The 15,431-nt window shown below is 44.0% G+C and overlaps 3 protein-coding genes across 7 annotated transcripts; 1 reads left to right on the top strand and 2 right to left on the bottom strand.

Annotated features, from left to right (window-relative positions):
* The first annotated feature begins 206 nt into the window (after positions 1-206).
* Positions 207-9,836, top strand: LOC136450758 (peptidyl-prolyl cis-trans isomerase CYP28, chloroplastic-like). Of its 2 annotated transcripts, none has more exons than XM_066451360.1 (3): positions 207-317; positions 6,936-7,790; positions 9,244-9,836. In XM_066451360.1, exons 2-3 carry the CDS (start codon positions 7,025-7,027, stop codon positions 9,453-9,455), a joined length of 978 nt encoding a protein of 325 aa, XP_066307457.1. In that variant the 5' UTR covers positions 207-317; positions 6,936-7,024; the 3' UTR covers positions 9,456-9,836. The 2 variants fall into 2 exon arrangements, with proteins under 2 accessions (XP_066307457.1, XP_066307449.1); XM_066451352.1 differs by lacking the exon at positions 207-317 and adding an exon at positions 5,768-5,915.
* On the bottom strand, positions 606-5,564 carry LOC136450697 (protein DAY-LENGTH-DEPENDENT DELAYED-GREENING 1, chloroplastic-like). 3 transcript variants are annotated; one of them, XM_066451283.1, is made up of 9 exons: positions 5,356-5,564; positions 4,447-5,201; positions 4,020-4,105; positions 3,691-3,864; positions 3,457-3,571; positions 2,808-2,905; positions 2,111-2,246; positions 1,609-1,734; positions 606-806 (listed from the first exon to the last, which is right to left on the bottom strand). In XM_066451283.1, the coding sequence occupies exons 2-8, from the start codon at positions 5,062-5,064 to the stop codon at positions 1,666-1,668; spliced, it is 1,296 nt and encodes a 431-aa protein (XP_066307380.1). In that variant the 5' UTR covers positions 5,065-5,201; positions 5,356-5,564; the 3' UTR covers positions 606-806; positions 1,609-1,665. The 3 variants fall into 3 exon arrangements, with proteins under 3 accessions (XP_066307380.1, XP_066307372.1, XP_066307362.1); XM_066451275.1 differs by lacking the exon at positions 606-806 and adding an exon at positions 863-1,190; XM_066451265.1 differs by lacking the exon at positions 606-806 and adding an exon at positions 863-1,164.
* A 1,040-nt stretch (positions 9,837-10,876) lies between the features above and the next one.
* LOC136450742 (protein IN CHLOROPLAST ATPASE BIOGENESIS, chloroplastic-like) lies at positions 10,877-15,426 on the bottom strand. Of its 2 annotated transcripts, XM_066451338.1 has the most exons (11): positions 15,153-15,426; positions 14,602-14,685; positions 13,951-14,025; positions 13,805-13,847; positions 13,658-13,715; positions 13,408-13,566; positions 13,275-13,337; positions 11,905-11,996; positions 11,456-11,537; positions 11,217-11,327; positions 10,877-11,123 (listed from the first exon to the last, which is right to left on the bottom strand). In XM_066451338.1, the coding sequence occupies exons 1-11, from the start codon at positions 15,286-15,288 to the stop codon at positions 10,983-10,985; spliced, it is 1,044 nt and encodes a 347-aa protein (XP_066307435.1). In that variant the 5' UTR covers positions 15,289-15,426; the 3' UTR covers positions 10,877-10,982. The 2 variants fall into 2 exon arrangements, with proteins under 2 accessions (XP_066307435.1, XP_066307442.1); XM_066451345.1 differs by lacking the exon at positions 13,275-13,337.
* Positions 15,427-15,431: the final 5 nt, after the last annotated feature.

Below are 15,431 nucleotides of genomic sequence, written 5' to 3'. Positions count from 1 at the left end.
GTCATATCCACTCCACCCACGACGCCACGGCACACCAACAGCAGCCCAGCCACCCTCATGGACCTCACCTCGTGGACAAACTCTAACGGCTTCTTCTGTTATGGGGTTGCAGTGGGCTTTTTCCGGGATTCAGCCCGACTAAAAGGCCCAGGTAGATGCGGACATGGCGGGGCTGATCCTGATCCGACGGCTGCGCGCCAGATTCTCTCACCACCACACACTGGCTCGTCCTCCCTTCTTCCTCTCCCCGCTCGCAAAATTCGCAATCGCAATCGGTCTCCCCTCACCTTGCGAGAAACCGAGGAGGAGGAAGACAGGTATGTCTCGTTGTAAACTGCTGCTTCCTCTTCCCATGTTTGCTGTCTCTGTCACCGCATTCCTCCTGTTCTTCGATCTGGACTGGACGCCCAGCAGCGGCCTTCTTGTATTTGGAACAAATGCTCGATTTTACTCACACAAATCATAACTAGAGACTTTGAAATATGAGTTCAAGGCCTGCTGTAGACAAGAGAGATTGTTTGCCTGATGTTTGATTCCGAGTCATGGAACCTTTCTTTTGCGTTTTCCCCCATTCCTTTTATTGCAACACAAAGCCTACCTTGGTTAAATTAAATTAAAACTTTGTTGAAAGATAAAAGATTCGAACTGAAACAATTTACAATTGAACTTTAGGATTTAAATGAAGCTTAAAACTTGCGTATATTTCGGTTCCTGAACCCTGCAACTCATTACGCCTCCTTTTCTGATGCCTTCAAGATGTCGATACGTTTCAGTTCTAAAATATGAAGTTTGCAGCTCTGGACATCCTGAAACAGTAACCTGACAGATTTCAACCTCTCTACACCTCCAACATGCAAAAGAATTTCTAAGGCAAAAATGCTTGTCAATGATATATGACAGACCAAAAGCCTCAAGTTTCCTGTATGGTATCTATCGTGTTCACCCGGAGAATATTGCTAACCGGCTAACATAGTCTTTCACAAGACATTGTTTTTTTATAGAATATAAGGACTAGCTCAGGTTACTTCTCCAATTCACAGTCTTCCCCAACAGCCGGACACTCTGATTGATGGCCAGGCAGGCATTCTAGGAAAGGCCTTTCAGACGAAGACATCCTTCAGATTTGAAAACTTAATATGCCGAGCCAATATACCCATTGACTACCTGCAAACCGTAACAAGTTTCCCAGCCTAAGCACAAAAAAATTATCAAATTATCAAGTCAGGATAGTTTATCTGTTTATGTTTTTTGGCGGTTCCATGTTCATTCTTAAGAGTGACAGGAACAATTTATGTATTCATCATCTCAAGCAAGAATTCAAGAAAAACAAAAGCTGAATATACCAGGAAAAAGTGTTTTGTAATATTTTACACTGTCATTCAAAAAAAAAAATATTTCACACTGCACTCTTCCAATTAACATTGTTGGTTTTTCTTGCCAAAAGAATGAACCTGGCGATAACCTAACATACAGAAATGTGCATCCCTTGTTCAGGGACTAAATATCTTCTTTTATTCTCCCTGAACAACAAAATAGTGAATAGATTCTCCACTACTTACTGTTCAAACTGAAAATAAAGCAAGTACGAATCCAGAGCCCAATACATACCTGGAAGGCGACAATTTTCCAAGCAGTTTCCCAATTAAGGAAACTAAATTTTTTTCTCTAATGGCGCTTTATTTCATCCAGAACGTTGCCCACACTGGGTGATAATCTTGGAAGGTATTTGTATACCTGCAACATAGAAAAATAAACTAAGTATCTTGATCTTATTCAGATTACAGTGTGAACTTCTAAACTCATATAAACTAATAATACCAGGAACACCGAACAATGTTTTACATCCATAAAAGTTGTAGCTAATAAAACCAAGCAGTCAATGGAAAATTGAATTTTGTTTCCAACAAAAAAGAAAGTTGCAACTTACTCCTCTATAAAAAGGTGACTAAAATGGTAGTACTGGAGTTGCTAAAATGTGTATTGAGAACAGATGAAATGGTGAGGTAGGACCGTATGACAGAAAATTTCTTACAAAATTAAGAGGTTCCTTAAAAAAGCTATGCTACTAAACTATTTTTTATCCCTGTTAATTAGACGAGAAAAGGCATACCCAAAACTTTATGTACACATCCAAAGCAACTGGAACCAGACAAACAAAAAATGTGACCGCCGCTTCATCAGATTCAAGCCCGTAATGCTCGAGAACAACTTCTACCATTGTATGCCAACCTGACTCTGAATGGTACCTGCAAAAATGCAGCTAGTGGATTTTATGAAGTGGATAAACTCATTGTTTATAAACTATAGGTAAAAAAACATAGTGCTTAGCTTTGGATGAAAGGGAAAACAATCTAGCACTAGAATCAGTATGGACGATGATATCTCAAGCACAAGTATAGCACATTAACACTATACTTAATTTGTCCTAGTAGTCATAACCTAAATACTTCCCTGTTTTTGAACTACTTGCACATGTGACATGTCACATTATATGCAAGGAATGTGTATATACTGTGCCAGTCAGGGGCAGAGCTTAGTTGAGACTAAGGTGGGCCATGGCCCCCCTTGTCCAACGCAGTCTCCATTGAGTAAACACTAAATTTTGGTACTGTTTATGAGTGTTTAGAGCTCAATTACATAGACTAGCCCCTCCCGTTTGTTTGGTCAAGCTCCAACTAGCCAGGAGTACTGATGATAAAATGTCATGAATAACGCTTACAAGAGCATGCTGGGTAAATGAATTCAGGCCTCAACTATAGGCATACAAAGATCTTCTATTTAAGAGAATGACAATTCATATAACATACCCTAGAAGGATGTCTGATATTAGAATAATAAGAAAGGCCTTCCCAGTGTCTGAAATGCTATTTAGCAACTTATATCCTGTGAACTTCAGCATCGCAACCTGAATGTGAGGAGGGAGTAAAAGTAAGATGTATGATAACAACATAACTCTATATATTCATTTGGAGAAACAAAAGGCCATGATAATCAATCAGACAAATTTATATTTCCAAGACATTTTTATTACTGAAAGATGTCTGCCAGTTACGCTAACTGGATGACACATCTTTGGTCCAAAGTAGGTGCTATCCTACAAGCCTTTGGTCAACTTTTCAAGATTTTGACCACCAATATAGAGTTAGATTTCTCACATGGAATGATATGTCATTAGCACTACCTTAGAATTGTGGGGTACACCAAGTACAGAAGAAAAATGAGGCCAGTGAAATTGTGGTTAGAACATTTTTTGCAGTTATTTGAAGGTAAAAGTGTAAAGTAACTAGCACTCCTTTGACATTAGTAGGGTCTAATAGCACATGAATCTGTCTAATCATTTAAACTCTATTTAGAATAAGGAGAAAACTATGTGTCCACATGCATAGCAACAGTGCTACATAGATCGTGATATGCAATTGAAAATGAAAATGCAACCGTCTTCCGATAGATACTTACTTTGCTCTGGTTGAAGCAGAGAAGAAGGAATAGAACAATCCCATAAACCATATCGGACCATATATTTGCAAAAGCTTCTCGATTTTCTAGCCTCCAATCATCCCTCAACTCTATCCTGATAAAGAAGAGAAGAAAGTTGTTCATACTGGCAGAGAACAAATAGGGTTCTGATGGATGGTGCATTTATAAAAGTAATGACTTGGCAAGAAAGCATGGTATTCAGGATTTTCTCACGCTTTTTCCCGCAGCTCAAACCAGACCTCCTCATCAGAAAGTGGAGGAGATTTGCCAATCTCTACTTCCATACGGTATCTTGCCTTTTCCATGTTTAGGTCTTTAACCATGTGCAGTTTCTGGCTGCGCCTTACATCAAGTAACTCAGCTGCCAGTGGAACCTTCTCGACATACCTGTTATTATGTAATGTTCCATGTAATACATTCTGCATTTAAGCATACATGGTTGGACGTAACGACAGGAGCAAAAGGAGATACTCTTATGACTTATCAGAGCTTGGTACTTCACTGACGAGAAGGGATCATACGGAATGGGTGAGATGAGTTACCTGTCTAAGAAGGGCATCATAACATAGTGATGGACTGCAAAATCTACCACCCACGGAACCACAATCAACAATGCTAGAAATTTGGCCTGTACAGTACAATGTCTTTTTGTCAGCTCAAAGTTCAAAAGTTCTTAGTATTAGTAATATGGTGCATGCTTAATAAGTATACAACATTTTTTCTTTTTATTTCATTGAAATGGATCCTCAAAGAAGAATATTTTGGTTAAAATGAGCCCATCTTTCTTCTATGTCATGCCTTAATGGTGTATGTAGTGACGATGAGCAGTACTTGTAACTAGTGGCATGTCATGATTACATTATCGGTCGGCAGTAGTGTATTATGCTAGTACTTGGTAACACCTTTTCAAAAAAAAAAAGGGTACTTGGTAACACAAACAAGGTAGTAGTAAAAAAGAAGGCAACGCACCGAGTTTGTGGAGGCATACATAAACACTCGATCTTCGAAGAGCATGTCCTCATAATCATCATCGACGGTATCTCTGAAAGCCTCAATAACGCCCTTGTCCCACACGATCTCCGCAGGATCATCAGTTATCTCGTCCAACAAGCTGGCCTCCCCGCCCCAGTCCCCACCTCCACCTCCACCTCCATTCGCCGACGCGCCGCCGGCGCCGCCACCACTGGTCCAATCCTCCCACGACCGCGCCTCGGTGTTCATCGCATCCTGCTGGGCCTCGCGCAGCTCAACAATCGCCTCGGCCTTCCTCCTCCACTCCTCGAACTTTTCGTTCTCCGACAGCTCCTGGTCGGCCCCAATCGCCTCCAGCAGCTCGTCGTCCTCCCTGAACCCGGCCAGGCTCTCCTCGTCCTCGTTCCAGTCAGCAAAGAAGGTCCTCCACCACGGCCGCTGCCACTCGCTGGGCCGCCGCCGCCTCCGCCTCGTCTTAGCGAAGACCGCCGCGTGCCTGCGCCTCGCCCTCCTACTACTCCTGTGGGAACCGGGAGCGAGCACCCCGCGCGCGCAGATGAGGAAGCGCGGCGCAATGCCGTTGGAGACGGCCGCGGAACAGCTCATGAAGGTCATGAAACGGGGACCATATGCTCCCTAGCCCCAGCAGTACTTGGAATTGGAACACGAGGGCAGATGCACGAGGAGCAGCTGGAGCGGCCACGGGCTCATGTCATCGGCATTCCGCGCTTGGAAGCAGGGAGAGGCGGAGCCTATGTAGATAATTTTTGCAAACAAAAGCACGCGGTCAGTTCAGTTGGTAGTTGGTACGGAGTATCATTCATGCATGTACGTATACGCTTGTAATTGGACGAGATATATAGCTTGGATTAAGGTTCGACGATGGCGCTCGGTTGGCGGGCATACCTGGCTGGTGGGTGCGACTGCAAAGGGCGGCCGGCAAAAAGACCTGGAGAAAGGCCGGCGGCGGCACACGCCCAGTCGTCGGTGTCCCGGCGACGACGAGAGCTCGCCGGTGACGGGATGATTCTGATTCTGGGTAGTAGAGGAGGAAGATGAGATGAGGGAGTTCCCAATTCAGGCAGGCAGCTTGAGCCTTCAGCTACGGCTACGGCTAGAGAAGAGAAGTAGAGAGACGAAGTGGTCGGCGTCATATCCACGACGCTGCACAGCAGCCACCCTCATGGACAGGATAGGGCCTACTCAGTCATGGACCACTCTAACGGTTTCTTCTGGGGCTTCAGTGGGCCTTTGCCGGATAAAGCTTCGACTAAGCGCCAGGTAGAGATGCGGACATAGCGACGAAAGCTGATCCTGATCCGACGGCTGGCGCGCCAGCTTCTCTCCGCACCACACTCTCCTGACTCCTCTCCTCTCCCCGCTCGCAACCGCTCTCTCCGGTCTCCTCTCCTCTCCTCTCCTCTCCTAACCCTGCAAGGAGGAACCGAGGAGGAGGAGGAATACAGGTATGTCTCGTTGTAAATCGCTGCTCCCCTTCCCATGTTTGCTGTCTCTGTCACCGCATTCCTTCTGTTCTTCGATCTGGACGCCCAGCGGCCTTGTTGGATTTGGAACAAGTGCTCGATTTTACTCACACAAATCATAAATTCATCGCTAGAGACTTTCAATAAACCATGGCAAAGTTAACAATTTGGAGTACCAAGGCCTGTTTGATTTTGAAATATGAGCTCCTCATTCCCTACTCTACTCACTCGCATTGCGCAGCATGCTGTTTATGCTCTGCAAGTCTGCATATAGCTGGTCCCAAACTCGGGTAAGGAGGAGGGCTGTGATGGCTTGGCGAGCCAAAGATCTGAACTTTGTGTTGTCCAAGCTTTTAGAGTCCATTTCTGTCCTGACTGCCAAAAGTGACTTTACAACAAGCAATAACTGACGGCAGATGCCTTTGCCCACTTCTGTCATTCTCTGTGCATAGAGTGTATCGATACTCGATAGACAAATTTTAGTTTTTTTTATATGTATAAAGACAAAATTCAGTGAAGCACAAACTTTATCGTTGTCGCATTCATACATGGTAACTTTCATGGCAAACTTTGGATGATAAATGATGCTTAAATCTGATATACTAGGTGCAAAGGCATGGTGGGGAATGTGCAAATCAAATCTCTTCAAAGAATACCATAGTCTCCAGATACTATAGGATAGTTAATGTGATGCACTGCCCATCCTACGCCTCTCCACGCTTCCATTTGTAGAAGTTGAAGGTTCCACGCTTCCATTTGTAGAAGTTGAAGTTGCAGAATTTTAATGTTCAGCAGGCCTGTTCGCTTGCTCGTATACGATTGTGGATTATAAGCTGGAACAATATTTTTCTCTCACACCAAATCAGCCAGCAGTAAATAATCCATGATCGTTTACGGCCTGCCGAACAGGCTGCAGATTTCAGAATCATGCATAGTGACAGTAGCTTGTACAATTCTAGTTCAGGAAATTTTGCATCTCATTCACTTCGGTTGTATTTGCAGGAAAGGTATTGGTATTAGCACAATTCCAACCAGATTGTCTACCATAATTTTATTGGAAGGACAAAAACTGAACAGTTCACTTTCATCAGATGGCTTTGCCTTCCTCAAACATGAGAGCTGCATCCTCCACGGTTTACCCTGTCTACCTTAGCCTCTACCACCAACCCAACAGCCACCATGCTTGTTTTCGTCCGAGAGCAAACCATGACAATACCCATAAATGCACCAAGTCACCCAAAATTCTTAGACGGTCTCTCTTCTCCCTACCTGCCTCGTTTCTTCTCCTCCACACATCCTCCTCCCTTGCTGTAGATGACACAAACACACCATCCACCTCAACAATCGACACCACGATCACAGATCGCATCTTCATGGACTTCAGTGTCTGTCCAAGCTACTTTCGCTCAGACAGACCTCTAGGAGCTGAGCTTTCCTCATGCCCTGATTCTGAGCCTCTTGGTCGTGTTGTCTTTGGTCTCTATGGTCGGCTTCTCCCCGTTACTACTGCCAATTTCAAAGCTACGTGTACTGCAGCTGCATATAGGGGCACCCTTGTCCACAAGCTCCTTCAAGGACAGTTTTTTGCTGCTGGCCGACAAGGTTCTCGGCATGACAAGGGTGAGGTCGAGCCTCCCTCGGGCCTTGTTAGGAATTCTGAGACTGTTCACCCTAAAGCATTCGAATTGAGGCATGCAAGGCCCGGCACGCTTTCCTTATGCCTTGGACAGAATGATGATGATGATGACATCAAGCTCAACCCTAATTATCACAATGTTGAATTCTTGGTTACTGCAGGGCCAGGACCCTGTCCTGAGCTTGATGGCCAGAATATTGTCTTTGGGACTGTATTGGAAGGTGAGTTACTTTCTTTTTTAGAGCATTGTTTTCACATCACATTATGTTTTGAATCGTCGGTCTTTCAAGAACTTTAGTATTCTTCCCTTGAATATTTTCCAAACATATTACAACGTTGAGGAATTTCGTAGAATGACCAACATATGAGTGAAAGTGTTGGTAAGACAGCAAAGTTTAGGGTCACATCCAAAGGCCGGTTATTTTTGTGGTTCAACAGAACAAAACATAAACAACATGAAAGCTAGTTCATTTTTCATGAATTGGAATTATACTTGATGTCCTTTGTTATTTCTTTAATATCATAGGCTTGCTAAGCTCTGACACATAATGTTGAAGTAAGCTATATGACTACATCAGAGTATAGAAGGTGCAAATTTAATTTGCAGCTTTACATGAGCATGGCGAAGTAGGTTTGTCCTTGTGCCATGCAAATTTCACACTTGTGCAAAACGGAAAACTTAAAAAAAATCTTATATTATTACAATTATCTTATTTCATTCATGGTTACTTTTGTGGTCCAAGCAGAAGAAAACATAAACATTGAAGCTGAGTTCATTTTTCATCAAATAATATTTTGTTGAAACTATATGACTACATCAGTGTATAGAATTTGCAGTTTTATATGCCTCATGCTAGTTGTTGAAATTTTTAGAACAGGGGGTTTCCTTTCTCTCATGAAGAAATCATTGTTCTTGATGATTAGCAATTTATGTGGTGACAAATATTTTTTATGCATGAATAACAAGCTAAAAATATGGATATTGTTGTGCATTCACTGACCTCATTTGGCAAGTGCAAATGACACTTGGTAGAACAAAAAAAAAAGTCAACCCATATGTGGTGAAAGGTAAAATTCCAAATAGTGCTTTCGTTAAAAACAACCATGGATTCTTGGGTCGTATTTCTGTATTCTGCTGATATTTGGTTGGGAAAATAATGATGTGGATGCACATTAGAAAAAACCGATATTTTGATGCCTGTGCAGCTGTACTTCTTTCAAGCGGCAGATTTGTCACACAAGGATAATAGAGTAGGTTCGTCTATATACAGAGAAAAAACTGGGAAAAGCTGGCAGCGACGTGCTATTCATTATTAAACTTGCTAATGGATATGGTTAAAGATATTAATACATCTTGATCCACTACCTTAAAAGATTGTAAATACCTTTTTGGCATACTAATCCTAGTGGAAATTAAGTTCTTGCATGGGTTTTATATGTGTCAGTTTCTCTAGTAAAGTTTAGCTTCAGTACTCGGAAGAAACTGAGTCTGATCGAGGTGCTGTCTTTTCTCATGCTGATAGGTTACACAAGATATTTTACCACAATATATGGAATCACAATATCTGAATTTGCTTTCTTGAATCTGCAATATTTACGAATTTGTGTACCTCTTGAAATGTATTTAGCTCATTGGCTTTTGTGTTGTGATGCTTTGTGCCATTTGTTATCCAGGAATGGATGTTATCACCAGCATCGCAACCATACCTACCTACAAGCCAGCTGAAAGGATCCGCCTCTTCAATGACTTCGCACAGTTGATTGGCGATGAAAGGGCTCAAACTGCTCGGGCTATGTGGGACCGCCCACTTAAGACCGTTTATATCAGTAACTGCGGGGAGATGAAAGTGACCAAACAATCTCTTTCCCCTCCAAGCTTGCCATGACTGCCAGTGTCTCATGACATTACCCACATAGCCAATTTTGTGTCTCTATTGCTCGGGTCCTCTGTGAAGGGCGGGCCTGGTGCAAGCGGTAGAGTCTTATCGTCAGTGACCGGAAGGTCCCGGGTTCGAGTCGTGGTCTCCTCACATTGTACAGACAAGGGTAAGGCTTGCCACTGACACCCTTCTCCAGACCCCGCACAGAGCGGGAGCTCTCTGCACTGGGTACACCCTTTTTTTATTGCTCGGGTCCTTTGTACTCCATGAGGTGTATATACTTCTTGTATTATATGTTCCATGAGATGTATATATTACTTCTGTTATTAACTTGAATAGATGTAAAATTGCTGACAAATGACTGTATTATCATTCTCCGAGTTCTCAGTTCTCTGTGTATATCAGCTACAGCTTGTAGAACCTTGGAATTGTGATGAGTCATGGCTAACTGTACAATATTTCCATACGGAAGACATTGTTGTCGCTGATACCATTTCTAGTTTTAACATTGTTTCTCCTGTATGCATGCTGGAGAATTACGCGTGATTGCATTAATTAAGGAGAAAATAGTAAAGAATACAACCCACAGACAGTAAAAGATAGGTCATGTTCGCTTATCTTATGATCCGTATTTTTCAGTTTGTCTTTTCAGCCGAAACAATGTTTTTCTCTCATAACAAATCATCTGGAACAGTGTTTCAGTTTGCTTTTTCAGCGAAGCGAACGGGGCCTAGGTTGCATTAGAACCACCTAAAGGGGAAAAAATAACATAAGAAACACACAGCCCCAAGCCCCCTGGCACCAGCCACAACCCAAAACTGTGCTGCCTCTCGCATTGGAGCACCCTTTGGATGCTCAGCGACGCTCCATCGAAGACACAATCATGCTGATGCTTTCATAGCATCCAAACCGCAAGAACAATCATCCAATTCAACCCACTTTTAGAGTCTTGGCTTGAAATCTTGGAGACCAGCTTGCTAGAACATGCATGTTCAGAGAAAACACAGGCTTGAAATATTGGTGAGAATGAGTTGCATATTCTCCTCTTCTTCATCACATAGAAGGCATCTGCTGTGGATAGTTAGGAGCCTAGGTTTTCCAAATCAACTTCCATGGTTCAAAGGAAACTTTATCCAATGAAGAATCTCTCATGTGCCCATCAATATTCATCATGAGTTCATGACATTCTGGTTGGAGGATCACCTCAGATAGAAAATCTCAAATATCTACGTATTCAAACTTGTATATCCTGAATCAAAGCAAATCTGCCATGGATCAAGAAAATAAAAATGTACTCTGACAAGTGACACATATTGATCCTGAATAACCATGAAAGTTTAAATGGCAAAAGTACGTTCAGAGCTATACAGGCATGAAATTATGGTGCTGGACACTAACTGATGGCAAAAAAAAGGACTGCTGCAATGTAATGGTTGGGCCTTCTTCTCTTATATAAGAATAAAATATAAATACCAGAGCACGAAAGAACCAAAATTTCTTGAATAACACTGTAGACCATAGGGAATGTAACATCTACTCCCTGTAGGCAATGAAATTTGCAATGTCAAGAAGCCCAGCTTCTCTGTAACACTCAACAATCCGATCCACAACCTCATCCCAGTTACCATCCACAGATGCTAAATCCATTAAAAATGCTGCCTCGTCAAGAACCACCTGCAGCGCACCAGAGCAGCAAAGGCAATGGAGTTAACCAAGAAATTATTGAATGTTATTATGTGACAAATTAAAGAGACTCTCGTCAGCCACCTGTTCTGGAGCCTTTCCTTTCTTCAGGTCCTCACGCTTGCCCTCCTCAGTTACCTTCTCTCTTATAAACTCGAGCTGCTCATCCTCCCACCCAGCTAGTTCAGCAGCCTCCTGTTTCATGAAAAGGTGTATAAGTCTTTGGTTTCAACTTTCAAGAAGAGAGACTAAAAGAAAATAGGGAAATATCTGTTGGCTGCTAGGCATACAAACAGAACATGAAAAGGCCGCACAAATCATACTTCGTAACTGCAGCCAAGTGTCCACCATGGTGATTTCAGAGCCACTCGAGCTGAATCTTTGGCTTCAGATGTACGTCCAACTCTAACAACAACAAAACAACAAGAAAATAAAGAACACAGATGAACATTAAATTTTGTTCTGGCCTTTGTGCATGGAAAATACATCCAGTTAAATCATATGACGTAAGTGGCCACGGACAAGTGTATTGCCATCTTTTGAGGCCAGACAGTACAGAATTGTTTAGGTATATAAATTCTGCATGTGACCAATATTGTGTTTGCCTCACATTTTGCAATTAAATCAGGAAATCATACCTCATGTTCATGCAACATGTAATGTAACCACGTAATCATATATGTTCGACACGAAATGCAAACATCCACCTAATAGGTTCCCCTGATCTTGCATTGCACAATTTGTAATTACACTGATCATGTCACAACAATACCTTTTTAAAATCTCTGCATTGAACACAAAGGGTCTTCCAAATCCAGGAAATTGATCTCTACTATAGAATTCTCCAGTAATGAGAGCCGAGACCTGAAGAGAAAAAAAAACAGTGCATACTAAAAATCATTATGTAAACAAGATCAATGCATCTCTGGAAAGATCTAAGTGCTAGAGTTGTGATTTCATCATACTAACCCTAGAAGGAGGGTAGCAATGTATATTGGTCATACATGGGCCTCATGGGCCTAATACACATACTCTCATACTCCAACACCCCCCCGCAGTCTGAACTACCGGCGCAGCGGAGTTACAGACTGGTCATGAAAAGAAGCACACACGATCACACGATCCCCCCCCCCACAGACGCAACTAGCCACCAATGATGTTGAGGCTGGAGCGAAACTCGGTGAAGGTCGATGACGGGAGGCCCTTGGTGAAGATGTCGGCAAACTGGGAGGTGGTCGGGACGTGGAGGACCCGAACATCGCCGATAGCAACCCGATCACGGACAAAGTGTAGGTCGATCTCCACATGCTTGGTCCGTTGGTGCTGCACAGGGTTGGTGGAGAGGTACACCGCACTGACGTTGTCGCAGTAGACCAGCGTGCTCCGGGAGAGAGGGCTGTGGAGCTCGGCAAGGAGCTGTCGGAGCCAGGAGGCCTCAGCCACGCCGTTAGCGACAGCTCGGTATTCCGCCTCGGCACTGGATCGGGAGACCACCGGTTGGCGCTTGGACGACCAGGACACCAGGTTGCCGCCCAGAAAGACAGCGTAGCCTGAGGTAGAGCGCCGAGTGTCCGGACACCCGGCCCAGTCGGCGTCAGTGTAGACGAAAGGAACCATGAGTGCCGGCGGCACCCACGGACGTAACTGGAATACACGAACCATTCGCGACCATGATGGACGAAGGATGAGAGGAAGAAGGAGGGTGAAAAGAAGAGAGTATACCAGGGTCTGGAGTAGTGTGGTAAGTGGCACCCGAATCGGCAATCCAGTCGGTACCAGCAGGCGGTGTCAGGGCCATGGTGCTGAAGGATCTGGCCAAGGCCGCCGGGTTCCAACCGACAGGCCCGGGCAAGATGTCGGGAGGTGGCACCCACGAAGATGCGCCGGGAAGTGGAGCCCACCTCCGGACGTGGATCACCCGGCAGAGGGAGGACGGCCAGCCATGGCGGCGGCAAGAAATCGGCCGGCGGCGCCTGGCGGCTGGGTGGGAAAGGGGAGGAGGAAAGCCTAGCTCTGATACCATGCTAGAGTTGTGATTTCATCATACTAACCCTAGAAGGAGGGTAGCAATGTATATTGGTCATACATGGGCCTCATGGGCCTAATACACATACTCTCATACTCCAACACTAAGAGTTTTACATTATCTCCTTTTTCAAGATGGCGCAATGTTTTCCTCTCTATAACATCAGGGAAAAGTCCAACCTACAAAAAAGCATCAGTACACAAGCTGCCTTGTAACTCAGTAATTAGGAACTGACATGTATCTCTCAACCTTCTTCAACAAATAGACATCAAGGTCTGGCAGCTGCGACTCTTTGAAGTCACCTTTAGCATAAAGGTTACCAGCTTCACCCACGGCAGCCCATAAATTATCGCCAGTATCAGCATTGATGTCAGCCTCAACAAGTATTCGGTGGATATACTGTTTCACCTGATAAACATGAGTAAAATTATGAAGATCGCATGTGATTTTCACTTACTCTAAGACAAGAAAGTTGTAATAAGATACAACACAAACTTACATTCTTAGACAAAAGCCACAACCCATGTTTACGAACTTCCACAACAGGCATTTCCATCCTGAAGGACAAGTAAATACATACGAATATTTGGATATATGCCTTTTGAAACATACCATGGATATAGAAATAGCAGCATATTTAGTGTACCCAGTTGGAGCGGTTGGCCATCTAAGGAGGGATGTCAAATTACCTGCATTTTGACTGATAATGTCAGGTAGAACCAGAGACTTATCAAACCTAGATCATAGATGCTTCTAATTAAAAGAATCATTCGATCTCTAACATATAAATACCTGCTGGACTTTCTGACAAGGGAACAACACATGGAATCAACCCTCTTTTTGCTCCAGGAGAAACAATCTTTTCACCTGCCAAGTGTAGTTTTCTAGATGAAGGAATAGTTTTTGTTCTGGCCTCTGCATGAGGCATGCACCGGACATTTATTGCAAACTTCAGCTATAAGATGACAATGAAAACAGAAGGTAGCAAATAGCAACAGAGTTCATACATCCAAAACAATTTGAAATAAAATCAAAGCCTATTGGTAAACATCCACCAGTGCTTGGCGAAGGTCTCCATGACTGTAATCAAATGTATTTGTGAGATCAAGGTCGGGTCCAAAGTCCCAACAGCTAGATTTAAACAGCATGGTTTCTATTTGAAATTAGTAAACAGGCAGAGGCACGATCAGAGGCAAAAATTGAATTGTAACCACTACCAAGATAAAAAATAACTAATCAGATAGGATTTCTGCTGAAGCCCAACACTAACAAATGCTTGGAAGTTGGAACTGTCAATTTACCACTGTGCCAGAAAGAGAGAGAGAGAGAGAGAGAGAGGAACAGTAAAAGGCCCCAATTCAGGTATGCACGAGTGGAAGTGCCGAAGTGGACAATAGGGAAGCAACCAGAAACGAAATCCTTGTGCGATATTTGAAGCCATACCTCGTGCTTGAAGCACATTCAGGAGAGAGTTGAGATGCTCTGGAGGATCGGTTGCGGCGATTTCCTTAACAAACGATGCATGATCTGGAATTAATTTGGGAAATTGTAACTTTGTAAGAAACACGGTTGCCATAAAAGGGGAACAGGATTTATTTATGTACACTACAATAGCGTGATTCTAGTTTATTAATTATACAATAGATGGATCATACAGACAACGGGCATAACAAGAGCACACAAGAGTACAAGACTAACAGGAAAATAAACCGGTGAGGAAAACGCCACTGGCACATGACATGTCCGGAGACGACGACACCGGCTTGCTTGACCTCGATTAGCCGTCAATGGCCAATGCAAGTGCTACTTACTTACTAGTAATAAGCAGGAACAAGGTACGCACAGCACGAGCAAACGGAGTGCTATGTCGTGTTAAACTGCTAACAACTTGAATTGGATTCCTACAGGCTGACTAAATATGAGGCGGAGGCGACAGGCGAGCCTTCCGATCCACAAGAACCATGAAGAGAAGAATCGTGTATGGTTGTCCTCACCGTAGGCAGTGACGGCAGCGGTGGCTGCGGCGGCAGGAGAGGAGGAGGCGCAGCGGGCGGCGACTAGAGAGGCCCCGAGCGCGCGCGGCCCCATCAGCACGGACGCGAAGGCGGCCCTGCTCACCGGCGGCCTCATCCTATCCGCGCGGGCGCGGCGTCTCGATCCGGCGGTGGTGGTGCCAGCGGCGCGTGGACGCGGCGACCTCACCTGAGCCAGCCGTTGCCAGTGGACTCCGCAGCGTTACCACCACGCTGTGTTCTTCTGGGCCGCAGTGGGGC

Source organism: Miscanthus floridulus, chromosome 1, assembly GCF_019320115.1.
Source record: "Miscanthus floridulus cultivar M001 chromosome 1, ASM1932011v1, whole genome shotgun sequence".
NCBI lineage: Eukaryota > Viridiplantae > Streptophyta > Magnoliopsida > Poales > Poaceae > Miscanthus > Miscanthus floridulus.
Note: the sequence above shows the minus strand (reverse complement) of the source record. Positions and strands in the feature narration are given on the sequence as shown.